This window comes from Diadema antillarum, unplaced genomic scaffold (assembly GCF_040938485.1).
Source record: "Diadema antillarum isolate AM-2024a unplaced genomic scaffold, OU_Dant_1.0 scf00000029, whole genome shotgun sequence".
NCBI classification, from domain to species: Eukaryota; Metazoa; Echinodermata; class Echinoidea; order Diadematoida; family Diadematidae; genus Diadema; species Diadema antillarum.
Genome location: NW_027270918.1, coordinates 2,920,852 through 2,943,021, shown reverse-complemented (window position 1 = coordinate 2,943,021; position 22,170 = coordinate 2,920,852). Strand labels below are relative to the sequence as shown.

Here is a 22,170-nt window from a genome sequence, read left to right as displayed (position 1 = left end):
CGATATTTGTTTGACCTGTCAGCATAATTCAATCACTGATGATACTTATTAATGATAATGTGTCAGTGTTTGCTATAGGCGGTTGCGCAATATATAGGATACATGAGACAATTTCAAAATGGATTCAACCTCCCGGCTTTCGCCTCCTTTTGATCTCTTCAATATTGCCTTGCTTGCTTATCACTTCTTTGTAGATACTCGCACTGTGTGCTTTAGTTGTTGATAGGTGCGGCTTGTATAAAAGAGGTGTACACAACATTGAAATACATAATGGAACTAGTATGTTTATGAAACAGTTCTCCCCAACGGTACTCTCCGATATTTTCCTCGCAGAAATAATTACCTCACGTAAACTGGCTCATCATCCTGTTAACAAACATGCGATTAGAAGAGGAACCATACTATTATTTCTTATTGGAAGTCTTCATTTGTTGAATGATTAAGTTTGTAGAGCTTTCTTCTGTTTTTTTTTTTTTTGGGGGGGGGGAGGGGGAGAAGTCTAATCACGCTACAACTTCGAGTATATACTCTACACCTCTCGATCGGCACAAGATATAGCTACACGCTTTGATTTAGGGACCGTTAGATTAAAAGTTTTAGTTTGATCAATAGAAATTTGAGATCATGTAATATGATATGATATAATTATGACATAACATAACATGATATTATATTAAATTATATCATATTATATTATATATTATATTATATTATATTATATTATATTATATCATATCATATTATATTATCTTATATTATAAGTGGATAGTGCATAGTGGATAAGACTCACGACTCCCGAACGGAGGACCGCGAGATCGAATCCCGCCCAGTGCTTACGTCCTTGGACAAGATGTTTTTACCCACAATGTCCCTCTCGACCCAGGTGTATAAATGGGTACCTGGCAACGCTAGGGTAATAATGATAGCAGGGCCCTCTGGTAGAGCAGTGGCAACACTGAAGAGGCTACCCTGGGTAAATAAGACCTTATTATTATTATTATTATTATTATAAAATGATATGATATGATATGAAAAACACTTTAAACAGAACCACTCATTATTTCGAAAGATCAGTTTGTTACACTAGATTCATGCATGCAGATATCTTCACACGTTGATTATTGATAGCATGCCATGATCCTGCCTGACATAGCAACGACAAAGTAGAAATTGAAGTGAAAGTAGCAGGTGCATCAAAAGGTTCATCACGAGGTACACCAGGGCCTGAAACATCCCACGAATTTGGAGACTATTTAGTAACTGGTCTGGCCTATCTGCTTGTCTGCGCTGTGACCTCGAGCTCAGACAGTTCTAACAGTTCATGACCTCATTTTCCACACCGTCAACCTTTTACCTCATTTTGACGAAATGCAGTGCTTAAATCCTGATATTTTGCAGAAAAAGGGAGGAGTTTTCCAGTGATATGTTTTCCGGTTCGGCTTTGAAAAGTACAGTAAATCCTATGTATTTTCTAGCTTTATACAAGGGAAAAGTATCTTTACCCATGGAGACAGCACTCAGCGAGCAAGGATCAAATGTCGCGACATTTTGCCGAATCGGAGCTGTCAGTTTGACTCTGTTCAGATCTCACTTTCATTTTTAATGAAAATTACCCTTTTATGATTCAGATAATACCATCGTTCCCTTTCTTTGTCGCTACGTCTGATAGTCGCCTAATAGTCTCAATTATCTTCTTCTTTTTTCTTTCTTTCTTTTTTTGCTGGGGCGAAAATTACCGCATATCTGACGCCAGTGGTTCTGCAGCGCCTCGTCGGAAATATTGTCGTGTAAAAACATGAAACGGGTTGAGTGCAATGTGAAACTGACGTTCTTGAATAATCCTTCCAATTAACCCGCTCTGTGAATTCCGATAGGACGCTGTACTCTAAATATCGATTGCCTTTGGCGTATCAGGTAATGACGCAATCAAATCATTACGTCGGGACACAATATGACACTAGTTGGTCGCCAGAAGAGAAAAAGACGCCGACAGAAACTGTCTCCTATAACTCTGTTCGATTACCCTGGTCTACTTTCTGCATGATTTTAGGCAGATAGACAACACGACTACGGCAGCTCTGGACAGACTCACTGGTGAAAACCTTTTAATATTCCTAACCTAGGTCATGATGCCACTTCCAAGAATCCAAATACATCGATCCCTTTCCCTCTCCGCAGACGACGACTGGTCATGGTCGCGGATGGATATTATGTATCAACGTACTGGTATTCAATTCTCTCAAATGTTTAACGTTCATGACCTAATTAGATGAAGCTGCCTTTGATCTTTTTCGGTTTTCGATTTCGTCTGCGACGGGACTCTGCTACACTTCGTTGTACATGCCATTAAATTCAAAGGGATACACGAGCGGACCCTAATTTGCTCTACTGCTTGTCTTTAAACCTTTAACATGAGAGACCTTCCTGTACTCCAGTTGTTCAATGACTTCGAGCGTAACACAGAGTGCTTGGGTTTTGATACGCTAGTCCATTTTAGACAAGATGATAATAAGACGTTTCTTGTAGCCCCGTGGGACAATAATGTGGTAGCTAATTCAGCGAATTCGGTCTTGTAAGGATTGCCGACGAAAATCATGCAGACTGGCCGCTGCGGGTGCCGGGGTCGAACACCATTGGAGAGAAACCAAGATTTAAAGGGTGTGACCCTCCAATGGGAACCCTTCCAGTCAATAATAAAATCTGCCTCGTGTATGACATTTGTTGTAAGATTATCAAAAATGAAGGCCAGCTCTCCAATTTGCTTTGTAAAAGAAAAACTAAAATAACAATGGATTTGCTGAATGTTCATTTTCTGTTGTGGAAGTTAAATATGTCGGCTTTTCATGATTATGATTGGCAGATATGGACTCTTTGTTGTGAAGCGCTATCAAAAATACCATCCAGCTTTCATGCTACAAAGCTAAGATGATTAACCCTTTCTGTGTTAATGTGTCAAATGTACACTAATTCCAAACACATTCATTCAGACAGGGAATTAATGTAGCATGCAGGGTTAACTGATACGTATGCAATCGCGTCCTGTCACATGACCGATGTTGGACCAACGATCCATCGTGGCGCTTTGAATCTGGACGAACTAGGGAGAGGCCTCCCAATATGGGTGCCGATTTTTGTGAGAATACCAGTAGCACTGGTATCGGAGTGGGCATGTAGAAAAGGTGGAAGTAATGCAAGATAAAGACTGTAGGTATAAGGCGCACAGACACTGCGCCAGGATCGACTTTCATATGCCTTCCATTTTCATTCAGAATATGACAGCACAATTACAATTTCGCGAAACGAAGGTTGTAACTCTTCACCTTGTCGAAATGTTATGTCACAAGTTATTTACCGGATACATCCTACCATGTTGCGACTCCGTCATGTGTTTCACCATGTTCGTCGTAGTTATTATCTAAACAGCTAGTTTATCGTTACAACGTTCTACCATTTTCATGTCTCCTTTAGTTTCCTTCACTATGAAAAAAAAAAGATGTATACATTACAGTTTCACTCACTATGTATGAGCTCTAACACTGGGCTTCTACAGCAATATGATAATGAGTATGATAGTTTTAAGTCTGACCATGTAGACTAAGCCCTGGCGACGACGGTAATGCAGTCGATCCCCTCTCGCCTGTCATCGCAGGCGTTCGAGTCGTCTCTGTCGGGTCGGAAAAGAAATGCGACGAGTTGGAATGGCAGGAATGAATGTAACTTTGGCTGTTGTTTTTGTCTGCTTGCAACCATGCGCAAAGCATGTTGGTCATGGAATTCTATCTTTTGCATAGATGAAAACGCTTTCAATTTTATCAGCGATATCATCTATATGTGCTATCGGCGTTAGATGCTAACGTTCCATGTCATGAGTTGCGTACACGTGTCGTTGCAGAAGACAAGGCGATCATCTTATCGCTCTTATAAGGTATCGATATATTATGACACACGATGGGAAAGTTCATTCGTGGTGTGGGGAAAAATATGGTTGACTTTTTCTCTAGTTATTCGTGAAATCGTTATGAATGTAGAGGGTAAGGGGCGGCCACTGGAAGGCCCTTCACATCGCTTTGCCGCTGCTCGACCCTGTTTCATATCCCCGTTGCGCTCACCCGGTGGCCGCAAGATGAGCCATGACGAATTTCAATTGACAGATATAGTACAATGAGCGTGTACGATTGTAACCCCTCAGTCCCACATGTTTGAAACCGCTGTGTGACCTTGGCGGTCTGGACAGAGTGAAGACACAATGCATCGGCGTGAGCCCGTGAAATATGTCAACACTACATGGAAATCCAAATCTTCCAGGGCCATATTCAGCCTACGGCGTAATATGAAGCCACAAAACAAGACGAAATGAATTATTTTATGTATTTCGATTACATTCAATGTACTTTGACCAGTGGTAACACATGTCAGTTTCTAAACATGAACTCTTCACCTTCCTTATGTGATTGATATGAAAGTGAAAAGCACAATTCCCAATAACATTCGTCTGTAAGGCAGAGAAACCGTGTCAGCATTTCTCATGGTTTGTTATGTGACTATCAATGTCTTTGGTGGGACCTGTTGCCAAGATTTCAATTGAGTCACGTTGCAAGAGATGGAGACACACACACACACACACACACACACACACACACACACACACACATAGTATTCACATAGTGGCTTGCGGCTTGTGTATATGTCTGGGTGTGTGTGTGTGCGTGTGTGTGTGTGTCGGAGTTGGCATGAAGACATCACGATGAAGACTAGGAATCTTCATACACTTCTGCGTGCACTAAGACATACATAATGTGACCAATCTTCACGGAAGTTTCCTTGCTTTGATGCCCCACTTACAAACCTCTTGACATCATCAATGACTGAAATCATCTAAATCGATCACAGGCTTATGACGTCATTTATTTTAGATGGCTCAAATCTAAAATGAAAAAGAAAATAGTGACAATGTAATAATAATTATAATTCGACAGTAAGAATAAAGTGAAACTGACAACAAACCCTCGTACATTATCTTAAAAAAATGAATAGGAAGACATCTGAAGAGGTTATTCCATATCCGTTTTTGTAACTGGGTGAAAGGTCACCATTGTATTCCCTCTGTTGGCAGTCATGGACCTAACGCGCATCCAGGCGATGTGACCAATAAGGATTTGATGTCATGCATGCTGAATCCAGCATGCATTCAGCATAGAATATCAATTATCGGAAGTCCTACAAAAGCATTAACCATGAATGGATTTACAGAAATGTGGTCAGTTGTGGGGAAGTTGCGATAGTTCGTCAGCTTGGGAGACGTCTGCGTCAAAATCATCGTGGATGCAAATGGAGTGTGTGACATTTAAGGATCATCAGACTCGACGATTTTGCACGGTGGGGAAACTTTTGGGGTGCGGTTATACGCGAATCTGCGATTGAGATGAGGGGAAAAACATGATTTCTGCTCAAGCAAGGTTCAAGAAAGTGCAATAACACCAGGCCAATTATCATATTCTCGCACTAATTGGCTTTGGTCGGACGGGAAGGCTCTCGATGTTTGCCCCACGTCTGGCCCTGTGGCGAGCCGCTTCGCTACGGGAGCCGACCGTCGCGTAAGACAGGGCCAACATCAAAGCTTACAGTGACTGGCTTCAATTTCATGGCCACACCAAATCATTTCATTGGGTTTGTCCGAACTCAGTTGATGTATCTCGCATATGAACCAATGCCGCACAATGGCTGAGATTTGGTATTTTAGAGACTATCGGTAAAATTACTTGTATTATTCAGAACTGCTTGGGCAGTTGACAATAACTTGAGATAAGTTATAGGCCTATATGCTTATGTCATTTGCATCGTTCTTTAGCAGTTACGAGAAACATTTGTCAAATAAAAATGCAAAGCTCGAAATGACTTACAAAATACTTTCTAAACGTAATACGGTAAAATTGACGGTAGCAAGTGAATCAGTGCCACCATCGCATGTCGAATACAAAACACTTTCCATCGCTGAAAGCTGACTTGAAAACTACAAATGTTCCTGTGACACTTGAGAGGAATATTAATTCCTCGGCAGCTGATGCATCATTATTTTGTCAAATTATTAAGTTAGTGAAAATATTTATTTTGTTTACCGTAAATTATGAGCGCGCATCTTCTTCACCGTGAGCGCGTATCAGTAGTTCTCTATCTTGACAAGAAGTATGAAAGATAGGCCCACAATGTCCACATGATTTTGGTAAGAAGACACCTTCATGGCGTACAGTCTTCTTACATTATCTTAGACTGAAGTTGTGGCATTATTTCCAACGACACATTTAGATGCGATGACATAAATACTTAATGTGTAATCACTTAAATTTATTCTGTTTTGTTTTATCCGACACAGTTTCAACTGAATCCGGAGTCGACGCAAACACAAAATCCTGAGTGTAATCGGGACTGCTCTGGACAGAAGGCCAGACCATTCTGTGGTACAGATGGGAGAACTTACATGTCCAAGTGTGAAGCCAAAAAAGCTCGCTGTCAGGGCTGGATGGTGAGAAAAGCTCACAATGGTCCCTGCGCAGTAGGTGAGTCCACAGACAAATTGATCCTTCGACTACCGAGGACTGTCGTAATGCCCTCAAGAGGAAAATTTGGGTTGTCTTTTTTTTGCGCTTTCATTGTACATGAACCTGGTTGTCCTCAGCAAGTGACACTGAAACAAGTAAATCCACATTGAAAGACATACACCGTGACATGAGTTTAAAATAAGAGATAACAATATTAACACACATACGAACATGCCCACTTACGTACACTCGCAATGCCTGATGTGAAGGACTGCATCATAATGAAATCCATGATTCCATGACAATGTGCCTTTTTGATGAACATTCCTAGAGACCTTCTTTCATCACCATACCTTTAATGCGATTCCGCACTGGTTCTAGTAACAATTTAATGGTTTAGGCGCTTCTCTACTTTCGTCTGACATTCTTCAAAACCAAATTATGTTGTCACTAAGTTATGGGCACTCTGGGAGTTCTTCAATTTGCGCTAAAATGACAAGAAATCAGTTTCTCTCTGTCGAACACTGGTCGTTGACCGAATAACTTCATGCCTTTACTGGAGTAATTGACGTTTTTAAAATCCCAGTGTAGCTAATATAGCGAATATATATTTGAAGTTGATTTTACATTTTGCCTGAGTGACGGATTTCGCAATAAAATGACCTCTACATTGAAGGATTTCATGGGCTAGCTGTTCTTGGGTTAAATAGAAACAAAAAGAACAGCGAAAACTACTGGAACCCATGTGGTATTAAAAGTACTATACCACGAATAGTTACTATAATGTAGGAAAGGTAACGTGGGGAGTATATTTTAGCCCATCTTGCTCTCATTTATTGTCAGTCTATATATTCAACATGGAAAGTAAGCCATCATGTTGTAAATTCTCCCCTTGCATTTCACCTTCCGTAAGTCGATTAGAAATGGAGAGTAAACCTTCCATCTTTGTAAAAGACGCGGAAGGTAGTTTGTAATCTTTTATTGAACCTCCCAATATCACTGAAGTTAATTTTGAAACTGCAAATATCTTAAGGTGATATATCGAATTTCCAGCCAGATCTTCAACGAAAAAAATAAGATATGAAAAATGCTAATCAGCGAGGGCGCTGTGGTATAGTGGAGAATTGGTAATTCGTGGGTATTGGCTATACTCTGCAATGGACATTCGTTATAAAGTTAGTGAAGTATATCCATGTGCATGTCTGCGATGATATCAAACTAATAACGTTTTGTCATTGTATATTCACCTTGCGTATATATACCTTTCGAACCTTTCTAATTCTAATTTCTATTTTTTGGGGTTAAATAGAAACAAAAAGAACAACGAAATCTACTGGAACCCATGTGGTATTAAAAGTACTATACCACGAATAGTTACTATATGTAGGAAAGGTAACATGGGGAGTATATTTTAGCCCATCTTGCTCTCATTTATTGTCAGTTTGTATTCAACATGGAAAGTAAGCCATCATGGTGTAAATTCTCCCCTGGCATTTCACCTTCCGTAAGTCGATTAGAAATGGAGAGTAAACCTTCCATCTTTGTAAAAGACGCGGAAGGTAGGTTGTAATCTTTTATTGAATCTCCCAATATCACTTAAGTTAATTTTGAAACTGCAAATATCTTAAGGTGATATATCGAATTTCCAGCCAGATCTTCAATGAATAAAAAAATATGAAAAACGCTAATCAGCGAGGGCGCTATGGTGTTGTGGAGTACTGGTAATGCGTGGGTATTGGCTACTCTGCAATGGACATTCGTTACAAAGTTAGTGAAGTATATTCATGTCTGCGATGACATCAAACTAATAACGTTTTGTCATTGTATATTCACCTTGCGTATATACCTTTCTAACCTTTCTAATGCTCTAATTCTAAAGTCATGGAAGCTATACGATTTATCAAAGTTAAGACCCATGAGAGGTAAATATTGTTATTTCTTAGGTAGTTTTTACTTGCATACGTTTATTTTGATCTAATTATCTCATCCATATGATCTTAATTATCCTTCCTACTGAACAGAAGTTTACGATGACTATTGGCATCGAAATGTTACACAGCATTTATGGTTATACAACAAACACTTTGTGTTTGTTGTTGATGAAAAAGAAATAGAAAGTGTGGTATAGTCTGACAGTGTTCTCATCTTTGTCTGGACTTGGATTTCAGAACTCACAAAGTGTCAGTCAGAGAGAGCGCAGAATCGCCTACAGTCCAGCAGCACCGCCATGTTTGTACCGCGATGCAACGATGATGGCAGCTATGCCACGGTTCAATGCCACAAAGCCATCGGCTACTGCTGGTGTGTAACGGACGACGGCAAACCCATCCCTGGCTCCTCGGTCAGGGAAGGGAACCCAACTTGCGACCGACAAGCTGGTGAGTCAGTGTGGTCCATATAACCTTGGCTTCTGCCACCGATTCCATTTTAATAATTCGTTGTCACCATATTATTACAATGATATGCCATCACCTTCGTTTAAAGAGCGTTTAAATAATTACGATAATCATTGCCTTTCTTATTATAACCTCTTTGAAACAGTTTACGACTGGTCGTAAATATTGCTCACATGGGCAAACATGCACTCAAGCTTGTACTTGAAAGAAGCCTTACTGGGATGATTGTATGGACCAGATTCTTCGACGGACTGTACCAGTAGGCCCTATGTCATTATCTGTCAGAAGCCATTATTAGCTCTACGAGATTATGCAACTAGATTATATGTGGGACAAATTAAGTAAAGATTCTTTTCTTTCTCACTTTACAGTAATAAATAAGGTATAGGCATCTGTTGTCTCTCATGATTCTCCCGCACACGAAACCATCAACAAAATCAACCAAACATCGGTAAATAGTGTGAATGCACAGGTTTAAAGGAATGAAAATATGGCGGCAAGTTCTCAATATTTGGTTGAGGATAGCGCTAGCAAATTCTCCGTCCACTGACATGACGTATCTGAATTTTTGATCAGAAAGTAGCTGATGATGTCATATATTTTTTGTGTGTTGTTATGGCCACCATGGAGGGTACAGTACAATACATTCATACTTTCAAGGTTGTTAAGTTATAATGAAAACATGTTACATTCTGTGAAATCAGGTTTTATTGACTAATTATGAATAGTTACAATGGAAATCCTTACAAAGTGACCCCCGTATTCTATAACAACATTGGTCATTTGGTTTCCGTAGTAATGCACTTAGAGCAGAGGGTATAGACGAGTCTGTGTGTTTTTGCTTTACAGAGCTCGGAAAGTCCCTTACTTTGTGTCGAGTATAAGGAACCTAAGCTTGAAAATATAGGCCTACTTGAAATCAGCTTTATAATACGCTCCTTCTTTGTAAACATCTCCCCTCCCATCTCCCGATGCTCAGCCTTATGAAAGAGTTTATCAATCACCGACACAGGGACGTTATGTTACGGGTCTGTGGTGAGAGTACAGAAAAATACGTAACGTCAGACCAAAGGAAGTTGACAGTTACGAAAGTCAATAAAGTTACTATCTTTCAAACTCTCGACGAACATTGTTTACCTCAATTCCCTATACTTGCTTCACACTTGTCATTGGCACTATTTTGAAGTGGAACAGAAGTCAAATATTCATGTATCTCAGATACTACTTGGGGAGGGTGACATCATGAAGTCTGTGGAAAATGTCCGATTCGGGACATTTTTCCCATCACCAGGTAGTCATGCTGCAAAACACACCGGACCCCGATTAATAAATCGTAAGAAGGCCAACTCTTTTCCCTTCCTTTTTTCCCCCTCTTTTCGGGAGACAAACCCAAGCAGAGCCCAAGTATGGCTTACTTGAGGGAAATCTGCGAGATGATGAATATCCCAGCATGTGCACCCGACTGTCGTCACGTATTTTTCAGTTCATAAATTGCAGAATAATGGGAAGAAGTTTAGTAGGTCACAGTCAACATTCCTAAAAAGAAATTACTGCAACGTCTACTTTACGAAACCGTAAATTTATCCCCATCACCGATGGTGTTTGATGCCGGACAATCGGCGCCCCGCGAACAAAATTGAAAAAAAAAAGTTCTTGGCAAGTAAGGAACAGGGATATTTTTAGGGTAAAATGACATCTGAATTACGTTTGGTTGGAATGAATAGGCGTTGTCATTGCTCTGTATGTTTCTGACTATGGCTTGTCAATTGCTGCTTGTGCTAACGCGAGTTATCTTCATTACGATGCGATCTAGTGTTGTCAACAAACGAGGCAAGTTGCTCAGGTTAGCTGCGACCATCAGAGTTAGTATCACGTCTTTTCGATTTATATGTACGTCATGATGTGTTTTAATCGAGCTGAGAAGGACAGAACCTTGTTAACGGGAACCAGATATGCCCTGGTTAAAATCTGTGGTAATTGAATTATCTCAGAGCCAACAGGTTAAATAAAAAATAGGTTGCCAGTGAATTCAATAAGAGGGGATGCCTACTTCTAACGTACAAGTAAGTGAGCGCCGATTTTTCAGACTACTGATGCAACCACAAACTAACACTTCTTGACGTAGATGAATCATAGCTTGAAAAGTAGAAGAAGAACATTAGGCGCATGTGATCCCTCGCGTGTGTCCGCTTTCCTTCTCTTCCTATATTCAAGCCAGAATCCGACTTCTCCATGACATGGCAGTGTCTGTCTCTTCTCAAGGGAGCTCAGAAATTACGATCCCATTGCCCGTTTATTTTTCATGTCGGGATGTTTGGGATACCAAGTGGGGGAGTCGGGATGTTTTCGGAATTCTTGTAAGACAATACACGACATTAAAGACGGGGTAAATCGCTACACACGGTCACGAACTCAGTGTGGAAGAGATCCATCATGGTCACGTCCTCGCGGGTCCACGACCACATACAAGTTATCAAGTGTTATTACGAGCCATGAGAAAATTTCATCTCGAATGAAGCCCAGATTAGCATGCTGCATCTCTTGATAGGCATCGTACGTACTCACTATGAACCAACCTCGATCGTTCATTACGGCGACTTCATAAGTTCAGCTTGACTTCAGCGTACGTGTAGGCCCTATTCTTTTTTTCTGCGATGTTCATGACATGACGTTGTGCGAAACTGTGACGAATCGAAACAATAGCAAGACAGCATGTTAGGAATTTGATTAAGTCCTTTGCCATGTTTGCGATTCTTTATATGAAAACTGTCGACGTCGTTGGACAATCTTTAAACGTGTCGGGTGAATTTTTCATTCGGAGACCGATCGTTCTCGGATCAGCAGAGAAACCATTTTTGGCTGATTGATGACACACTGAAAGACAAATCGCTCACTTAGAGATGTCAATAGCACGTGAAGAAAAGATGGAAACAAAATCCGAAGATCGGCCTGTTACTCATCAAATTTCCCTCTTTCAATAATTTATCGGTTCACTTTTCACTTTTATTGTGTTTTGTCTACCACCACAGCATGATTCTAAATACCAAGCGAACTTTCCGCCGCCGCCCAAAAGAACGCCTTTCTCTCTCCGTTTCTCTTCATCATACTGTCTTCTTAAAGGGAAGTTCAAAGTTTTTCTGAAAAGAAAGAGTAAAACTTTATAAGTTTCGACAACGAAATTTGATCAAAATCATATAGAAATTAGGGAAGTTATGAAATTGTGAAATTTCGCTGATTTTCGCTTAACATTTCTCGAACAGTCTGTTGATATGACAAGACAAATAAGTGAGATGATTATGTCATCACCTCACAATTTTCTATTGATCGTGTATAAAAAGAAAAAAAACCCTGACAAAACAGGATTTTTCTGCTATAAAATTGTAACATATGTTACTCCTGGCTGAATAATGAATACTCAAATATAGAATTTTAGACTGGGAAATAACTGTCTGATCTACAACAACAATGACAACAACAAAAACCCCGGAGATTTCAAGATTTTGTGTGCAAACTGCATGGTAAGGTTTTAGGTGGTGACATCATTATCTCACTCATTTGCATATTCATATTGACTGTTCAAGAGCTGTTTTGTGAAAATTAGAGAAACTTCATGATTTCCTCAATTTTATCTGATTTTGATCAAATTCTAAATTGTGCTTAAAAAATCGTGCTCTGTCTTATCAGACTATCTTATGACTGGTCCTTAATTCACCTTTATCTGGTGCTCGATCCCCAGCCTATTATAGCAGAATTTGTTTGTCCAGTAAGTTCAGCACATTTCCAACCCATATTTTGAGTCAATTATGTGGTTTGAAAAGTTTTGTTGGTGAATAATAATTAATTGGCAAGATCCTTTCACCAATAATGTAAAGATGATGCATGCTGTCGAGAAGGAGATGATATGTTTTAGGTGATCGGATAACATGAGACATTTGCCACAAAATGGGAACATACATCTCACTGAAAAGTGATTTTCTTTTTTACTGAATTACTACCGGTTATTAACCACAAGTATTTTATACACTGCATTTTTGTTGTTGCTGCTGTTAAACGAAAGACACTAAAAACTCTTGAATTTTAATACAAAAAAGGGTGAAAGAAATATCCCTTGTGGTGACGAAGTAGACAAATGTAACTAGTCATGCTAGTAATAGTCATTTATTGCCCAGGGAAAAGATAATCTCCGGGGCATATGGTTTAATATCTAGAGGTGGATCAGATCACGTGACCAAACTTAATGTAGAAATTCATCACTGAATGTTTCCTAGAAAATTGCACTATTTCTACCACAGATATACCGTTACTGTTGCGTCTGTTCTTCATCTGAGTTCTGAGTGTAAAAATGAATTCGTCATTTCCTTGGAGAAAATTATTCTGCATAAAAAGGGCGTGATTCAGATATTTGCGAGGGTTTGTAATAATTTATTGGCATATAGGCCTTACTTCGCATATCGTTTTAGCCCCCGATTCATATATTCTCTTTTATAAATGTTTTAGATCACCTTAACACATGTAAAATGATGATTATAATCACCCTCATCTACAACATATACCCACAAGTACACAAAGTCAGACAGAGAAACAAAACATGCCTACACACGAGCAACAATGCACATAGAATTATGGTTACATAGACTGCCGCTAACTATGGCCGCCATGACATCTCCTTGAAGGAGGCCTCAGTCGCTGGTCATGGTAGTGTGACGAGGAGGGGGCTGGAAGAGTCTTACCTTGGATGTATAATATCACATTTCCTCTAGGTCATTTTAATCTAACGTGCGTGTATGAGTTACAACCCGGCTTGACTTTTACAGCCTTGATTTATGCCACTTGGAGTTATTGGCTGTGGAAACGAAGCGAAGCACGTTTCGTATCCCGGCCATGTTTCTTATTGTCAAGGTAAATATACGTTTGTCAGTTATTGCACGCCATCCTGGTTCCCTGCAAATGAGAATTAAAAAAAAAAATCCAAGCCGATGATGGTTTGATCAAACGCCCTGCATTTTCACGGTGGGGGTATGAATGAAGAAAACAAAATGCGATTCGCCGCCAATCGAAAGCATTTGCAGTGGCTTGGTATTTACCATAGACCTTGTAGTACATTTTGTGATACTTCAATTTGGTTCATGGACTTTATATGGTAACAAATTTGCTTTGGCACTACGCGAGTAATCCGTGTAATATAGTTGAAGCAAGTGGAAAGAAAATAGGAAGAAATGAAGCAGACCTCTAATCTAGACGGGCAATTTTGTCCAAAAAAAAATGTATAAGTGCTTTCCTGTTTGGTTTGTGAAAGGATTGCAAGAGAGTTCCGCCGCCGTTTGAGTTTGTATAACTTGAAAGTAACATTTGAGCGATTTTGATCTTCCCTTGCAAATGGTTTCCTTTAACTCGTGTTGAAAAAATGAATTACCCTAAAAAATCTTCGTCTCACTCTTTGAGAACTGTTTGGATGTCTTCACTTTTCCCTAAAACGGAAGCCTTGTCGGATGAAAATTGAAGTTTATTTAAGAGCAAGGAACCCTAACCCGCTAGGTTACACGAAGTCGACGAAGCCAAACAGCACATTGCAATTAGTTTACTATTACGGGCATCAGGGGAGTCATTTCCCTCGCATTGTGTCTTGAACTTTAACAAGACCGAGTGATTTTTCAATTCAATCATGTGACCGTGTGAGGATGGAAGCCACATGGCTGCCTGGATCTTATTTGACTCAATCTCAACGTGCCATACAGAAACAAACTGAAAGGAACCAGGCTAAACATTACCACTCCTCCCGCCGTCTTTAAAGTAGACAGTCAAAGAGACCTACGTACCCTTTAAACTGGTCAATATTGGAATTTGATTGTGTGTCGAAGGTATTTATTCATATAGAAAGAAAAAAGAAAGTCTGACTATTACATATTCGCTATTTAAAAGTAGATCCTATACCAGCTATTATGCCCTGCTGAACAGTCCACCAGAAAGTATTTCGCGCCCTGCGTGTAACACAGAGAAGAAAACGGAGAAAACTCCACTCACTCTTCACTTTGCGTTGATGTTAATCATCTTATACAATTTGGTTAAAAATTGTTATTGCAATGCATTGTCTACGTTAAAGTCGAGGATACAATGACGAACTTAACCATCGATATTACAAATTTACAACGTCTGTGCTGCTGTCTAGTATTAGCCAATTTGTCAATATATAAAATATATGTTTTATATTTTTATTTCGGAAAACATTTTATTTGTTTATATAAATAATTTCGGCCGTCAAAACAGAACGGTCTTCTGATCTAATCAGAATAGAATATATGCAATTATGTATGGTGTCGAGTAAAGTTGTCCACAATTGTCACAAAGTTTGGGTAGGCCTACCCCTTTTCACAATCCTTAGATGCAATAGATAGTCAATAGTGTTCACCAAATTTTACATCTCAGAAAGAAAGAAAAAATGATCATGTTTCTCCCTAACACCCTTCTCAGGTGAGGACTATCCGATAGCCGACAATGTAGCGCCCTTCAGGAGTTCTCCCACAGCGTCCCTAGGTCGGTAAAATCAAAATTATCATCAAACTTATCCTCCTCTCTAATCTGGTTCATTTTTTCTTTATGTGGTTAATTCATTTTCTGTCATCTCTCTTTCTGTACACTTCGGTGGTATTTTCCGTTCTTTTGTCTGTTTCTTTCGTTTCATGTCATGTGATTATTGTCTTGATGACGAACAATTATTGCAGCAAGTTATACAACTACGGCAGTGGCTGGGCGCCGACCCGACAGGGAGAGAGGTAAGGTGGTATCACAGCTCACGCATATGTAGCAAATGGCTGTCAGTTTCAGCCGTGGCAGTTGAACCCATCAACTCTCACAAACCACAATTTTGAACCACAATTTTGTGATGTGGTGCTGCATTTTGTTTTTTTATTATCGTGCTAACTATTCATTAACAGTGCTTCGCAAGGTGGTATCAAATTACTTGTTACATTGTTGATGATTGTTGCGCCCTATTTTTGTATGTAATTTGTTTGTTTTGGTTGTAGAATTTTCCAAAAGCTCTACAGTATAATACTAAATATATATCTGATTCTTAAATTGGCAACAAACTTTCTCAAATTGGCAAATCTGTGTATAAATGTCTTTCTGGCTCCGTGCAGTAATGAAGTGTACAAGTTCCAATTAATCTTTCTTCAATTACAATAAAAAAAAAGATGATATGCAGTAAAATGCGGAGTTACATAAGATGATGACAAGATGATAAATTCCTCCACGTTTTGATGAATTGAAAGAATATTTCATCATTCTTTGATGAGTTTCGAGAAACAATCAGAATGAAAACAATAGTAAATGATCGTGGTTAATGTATGGTTTTACTCCTGACGTTCGTTGACGGAACTTTTGACGAACTGTTAACAAAAATATTGTAGAGGAAATGCACCTGTTGCAGTTAACTTCGAAGTGCGATGGCACCTTTTGATTGATATGTGAATATTTCTCCAGAAGGCACCTCCCCCTAACATCTGGCTTACGATACAATTGGATTTTCTAGGATCACAATGCAAACAGAGCAAAAGGGATAAGTTTAATGCCAATTTGAAGACGATATTCGAGGAGGAGTACGCTCGTTTGCCACCTGGTGATCACCCAGCCAGCTCGGCATCCCCGGACAGCCCCGAGAAGGAAAAACTCATCATCGAGTGGAAGTTTACCGACCTTGACGCAAACGGTGACGCAAGGCTCGACGCAAGGGAGTTAAGACCGCTCTTGCGTTTGATGAAGAAGATCGTGCGCCCGAAGACGTGCGCGAGGGAGTTCGTCAACCTGTGTGATCGCGATGCCGACGATGCGTTGGCCGAGATGGAGTGGTCGTCATGTCTAGGGGTCGACAATAGTGAGTATGCGACAGCGTGAGTGGCGCTTGTACTTGACCGGCACATCATCCTGTTTCACTTTCCACCCATCCCGAAAAAATCGTCCCACCCACTTTTATAGGTTTGTGTGGCCAAGTAACATGTTTGTCATGTTTGTGAACGTATGATCAATACACGTCATTTATTGTCACACTATTTTATGAATAAAAGAACCAATTATGACCACAAAATGTGCAGCGGATGCATGTCTTCTGGTTTGAATGTGTCATAATGATGTCATAAAAATTTAAAATATCCTGGATTATGACCTCTTGAATCGGAATCGAATCGTCCCATCTGATCAAAATCATGATCAGCAAAATACCTTCCATGTGAATTCGGTCTCGAAACCTTTGTCAAAATATTTTCCCCCTCTTTGCATTCGATCCCTGGAAAGTGAAAGTCTACACACAGCTGTGTTGAAATAAGCCAAACTGTCCTCCCGTGTGACTACTGCTCCATATTGCCTGCAATTATCGCATTCCATAGCACCCACATGTTCTTTATGTTTCACCCCTTCCTATGTCCTCGTCTCACCCACCGTCTCCGCTCGCTCTTCAAACATACGGTGGTAGACCGGTCTTCGAACGTATTCAAATGAGTAGATCTTTTTAGTGCAACAAACCTGATGATTCGCTAATCATTTCACTTGCTTGTTCGAAATCTCTAATTCCATAACTAAAACTTGCTCCACTATTGCATGTTGCAAGGTCAGACAATAATGAACTATGCGTGGATGTGGATATAACTCTCTCAAAACTTTTGGATACGCTATGAAACCGGTCTACTGGCGCTCACTGTAACTCATGAATGTATGATCGTCGTTTCCTGCTCGTAAAGCAGATCATCTGTTGTTGTAACTCACATCGCACTTTTCACTCCTTCTTGATCATATAATGCCAAGTCTTCCTTTTGTCAATTCCCATTACCTCTGGCTCCCTTACTCGGTAACATTGGGTTTCATTGGTAAACAACAACAACAACAACAACAACAACAACAACTGTAGTCCTCCATGTATAATAGATTGTCTCTGTCATAATATAAATGTAATGTTTCAAACTCTGGCTGTTGCCAATTCTAAAGAAGATTTGATACATGTTCTCGATGTGAAAAAGAAAAAAAAATGCTGCTGCGACCTTGAGACCTTTCTTTGCATCGGTTGAGTGACTGACTGCCTGCTGTTTGCACAGACATCGCGTGTTATTTGCCCAGGGCTGGACATGCAGTCAGACCGATCTCCTTTCTATGTCAGATGTGAAGCCACCACTTACTTATATTAGTCACTCACATTTCGATACCAAACATCAAGCTCACACTTACTGTCGACACTGTGTAAACTTTTTTTTTTTTTGCTGTTACAAAATGCAACATCCTCCCGATGGTACCACTAAATTGAGTAGCATTGAATGAGTTTATCTTCATTATTCATTTGTTTCTCTTATATAGAATATGGTATTATATCCGTCATCTACTCTGAAAGGCCTTTGCAATTTTATGATTCAACTGGAGCACGTAGGGCAAGGGTCTATTGGTCCCACGAATAGAACTTGACGTTGGTACAATAATTCGTTACATTACGACCTGCTGGTTATGGCAAGATGCACAAGATTGTCAGACATAGAGCTGTAGCGCTGATGGTTTTCACGAATAGAGCTCACTATTAGCAAGATACTGTTCTCAGAGAAAGCAGAAATAATACCGCCAAAAATTATGGCAGCTCCCTTCTGCCTGTTGTCAGTGCAAAGCAAGCAATATACGAACCATTACCAAGGACCTATTGTTAGTTGGCACTTCCGGACCATAAAAGAGACTTCAAAGCAAACACTGAATCCCATCCCTCCTTAGATTGCACAGGTGTCAGCTGCAAGCACCACTTCGCCAAACATTGTACTCTCTGACCCACGTCTTAAAAACATCGACAAGAAAAGAGAAGATTGAAGCGAGAGAAGGGCGAGACTTGTAATCCAGTCATCAGACACAAAGAAAAGGAGACGCAAGTGTGAGGGAAAAGTGACACTTTGGTCACTTGTATTCCAATAGAGTCAAGGTACTTCTGGTACCTATCCTCTGCTTTACATTGTGATTCATGTCGCAAGCTTTAGGTAACAACACATGATCAAACTGTGGAAGAAGTTACTTGCAAAACAACAACAACAACAACATCTAGTTGCACGTGTTCAAATCCACTAGAATCAAGTTAAACTCAAAGAGGAGAAGGATCGTGTAAATTTGAAGACGAAACTTGGTCGCCTCTGATTCTATGAGATTTTGATTCTGTTTGGACTGCAGTGTCCATTCCAGCTATTGGTGATTTGATGTAAACCCACGGTATCAATTCTCATGAATAATTTCTTTGTTTGATATTCTGTTTAACGTTGCTAACTTTGGTGGCAGCCTGTGGATGTCGCTATGTCTGTGTGAGGACATATTCCCGTTAACATATTTCATGCACTGTCGCTTTTTCAGTCATATACCGAAACATAACGAACCTGCTATGTGTTTTCATTTCATTGTTTTCGCTTTCAGTTTGTATAACTTATTAAACCTTTTTACACGACTAATGTTACAATTCGCCTTTCTTATTTCTCGATCACGAGTTTCTAACCCATGTCTGAAATAATCAAGCATTAACTAACAAGATCGTGGCGTCTATGTAATTGTGTTTTTTAACCAATCGCTGAAAATGCACAAACTAACAAATATCTTCAATTGGATTTATTCTTAAAATCCAGATATGATTATGTCCTCTTTGTCGTACATTTTACAATCTTTCCTGAAATTAAAATGTCTTTAGGTCTTAAAACCCATCGCCTCTGTCGTAATTTTAACTAGTTAACAAATTCTGAAAAGTTACCCATCTATTATCACATTACAAGTTTCCAACCTCTCTATACTTCAACCTAATTTAAAATGCTGAAACGTTTTCATTCTATTGCCAGTCTTCATTCACCATGTATTTCCAGCTCATGAGCGACTAGCCCCTGATACGACAAATAATGAAAGTAAGTTAACACCTATACCCATCAGTCTAGGTTGAATTCTTATGTGATTATTTTCATCATCGTGATCTAGTTCTCTTGTCTCTTCCTGTCTTTTCCGTGTATACTTTTTTCTTTTAATATGGCGTTCTTTTTCTGCTCGTACTGCCAGTAATATTCATTTCGATGCTTTGTACACTGTGAAAATAATCGCAGTTGCTTTTGAAATCCTCTTTTCTCTTTAATATCAGATACTTTATCAGATACAGCTTTATACTATGATATTTAATTCATACTATTTAATCAATATTTATCATCGATGCTTTTACTGTGCATTTCATGCGTCATTTAAATAATCTTGCCTGAAATTCATAGACTGTCTGCTTGTCCGCTCTGTGTTCTACTGCTTTATGCTATTATTACTATTACAGTATATTCCTCACGCTTTACATCAATACTCGACATTTGCCTACCAAATCATTTATACGATATTCTCCGCCTTCCAATGCACTCACTCTGAAAAAAAAATGGTGAACTAAAAATTCTCCTATCAACGCTTCTTGCTTCTTTCAATATATATATGCATATATTTCATATTTTTTGTATATATATTTTTTTGAAAGAGCTGAAAATAAAATCCCTTGCCTCGCTCACCCCATATATTTCTCCCCTTGACACGGAGCTTATCATCCGCTGTGTGGTAGACAGGCCATGATATGTCCGGCAAGTGCAAGGCGTAGGACTACCTCGCGTTAGGTACCAACCTCCAGCTTAGTACTTCTGTAATAGTCTCCTTTAAACTGTTTCTCTCACTGAATTCAGACGAGGAGCCCGAGGTGCCTACGGCCGACAGTGGATCGCAAGACGGTAGGTCAAGTACGGAACACAACCCTTCTTATCTTCTTCTCTTTTTTTTTTTTTTACAATAAATATATCCATTTTATAAGGGAGAGAGGAGTTTAGGGAATTGGGAGGTGGTATGTTTTGGAGTATTTTTGTATGCCTACATGGATTTGTGACCCTCTGTGACCTTTTGATACCTTTGACGTCATGCATTTTTTTTTTTTTTTTTTTTTTGGTGCGTTGTTTTCATGTTTCTTTCGTTCGGCGCACGATTGCGTCCGCGTGCGTGAGGAATGACGTGGCGATATATATGTTTATGTATGTGCGTGAGTACGTCTACACCGAGTATAGGAAATATCATGTTACCAAACCTGACAAGCGCACATGTCAACGTCTAATGTTCGATATTATTTAGCACATTACTTGGTTATTATCTCGTCCGACTCAATCATTTATCTTGGAGCGAATAATGGTGTAGGCATGTTGTCAGCAAAGACGCCACTATCATAAGCGATATCAGTTTTGCCGTTAATTACTTCTGTAAGATTAAAGTGTAACGTATGCGTGCGGTTGACGTGATGTTAATTCATTCATTGGAGAAACATCCCATCACCCTGTGAGTGAGTAGAGGGATTCCATGGTTTACCTTTATCACTCCAACAAGCCCAAATGCGACTCCCTCCCTTGCACATTATCCCGTCCCATATGGTTCTCATTCGCCCCATTTCTTCTGGCGAAAGACGGAAAGAAAGAGAAAAGGACCAGGGATATAATGTGCCGTGCATGACACATACGCTACGCTGCTGTCGGGTGCAAATAGTTAAGAATCACGCCAAACTACTCAATGCTCAGTACCTCGGGGGATAAAATATCGAAAGCACCCGCGTTTTCACCCCGAGAAAAAGTTCATCCGAAAAGCAAGTTTACACTTCCACATACTGTGCTCCCGTAACGCAGTGCACTTCGGGACGGGCGTCGAGAGCCGAGAGAGAGAGGGCGGGTATGTTTTTTACTCTCATGTGACTGAAACCGCGGTAGGGTTTGTTTGCTCGGAGAGTGAAAAAAATATGAAATCCTGCGAAAATTCCGAAACCAAACCCTGTCGGTATGCTCCATCATCGGGGCCCTATGCCTGGCCCAATACCCTTGCACCAATATTTTGGAAAAGGTATTTAATTTCCAACATTTTCTCACTCATTCTCGCTGCTGACTACGACAATTGAACGTTTTCCGGGTGATGGTCTGATATCACTTACAAACTATACGACAGGCAAGAAATATAGCCAAGTGTCGATATAGGATTGTATTATATACATACCACAATCAACAGTGTGCCCGTTTTTCTGGTGATCCTGCTGGCTATATTTAAACAGGATACGCATCAATTGTATAAATACAATTGGCAAAGTGAAAATATCACGGACAGTATGTATTGATTGTCATTCAATACCAAATTTAAACGTGCGTCTTGTAGGAAAAATTTTTAGTGAAAGTCAGATATGTGCCGTTCCATTTAGTTCAGCACAC

General features: G+C 39.7%; 1 protein-coding gene across 9 annotated transcripts in view; it reads left to right on the top strand.

Moving 5' to 3' along the window:
* The first annotated feature begins 6,449 nt into the window (after positions 1 to 6,449).
* LOC139738059 (SPARC-related modular calcium-binding protein 1-like) overlaps positions 6,450 to 22,170 on the top strand; it is a 42,627-nt gene continuing 26,906 nt past the window's right edge. For 2 of the 9 annotated variants that reach the window (XM_071648751.1, XM_071648739.1), the window contains exons 1-6: positions 6,450 to 6,554; positions 8,705 to 8,914; positions 15,401 to 15,463; positions 16,461 to 16,802; positions 19,762 to 19,824; positions 20,623 to 20,667. In XM_071648751.1, the coding sequence (XP_071504852.1) occupies positions 6,476 to 6,554; positions 8,705 to 8,914; positions 15,401 to 15,463; positions 16,461 to 16,802; positions 19,762 to 19,824; positions 20,623 to 20,667 (802 nt within the window). In that variant the 5' untranslated portion in view covers positions 6,450 to 6,475. Of the gene's footprint in view, positions 6,555 to 8,704; positions 8,915 to 15,400; positions 15,464 to 15,651; positions 15,703 to 16,460; positions 16,803 to 19,761; positions 19,825 to 20,589; positions 20,677 to 22,170 lie in introns of all 9 variants that reach the window. The other 7 variants (XM_071648731.1, XM_071648724.1, XM_071648745.1 and 4 more) reach the window with 6 other exon arrangements.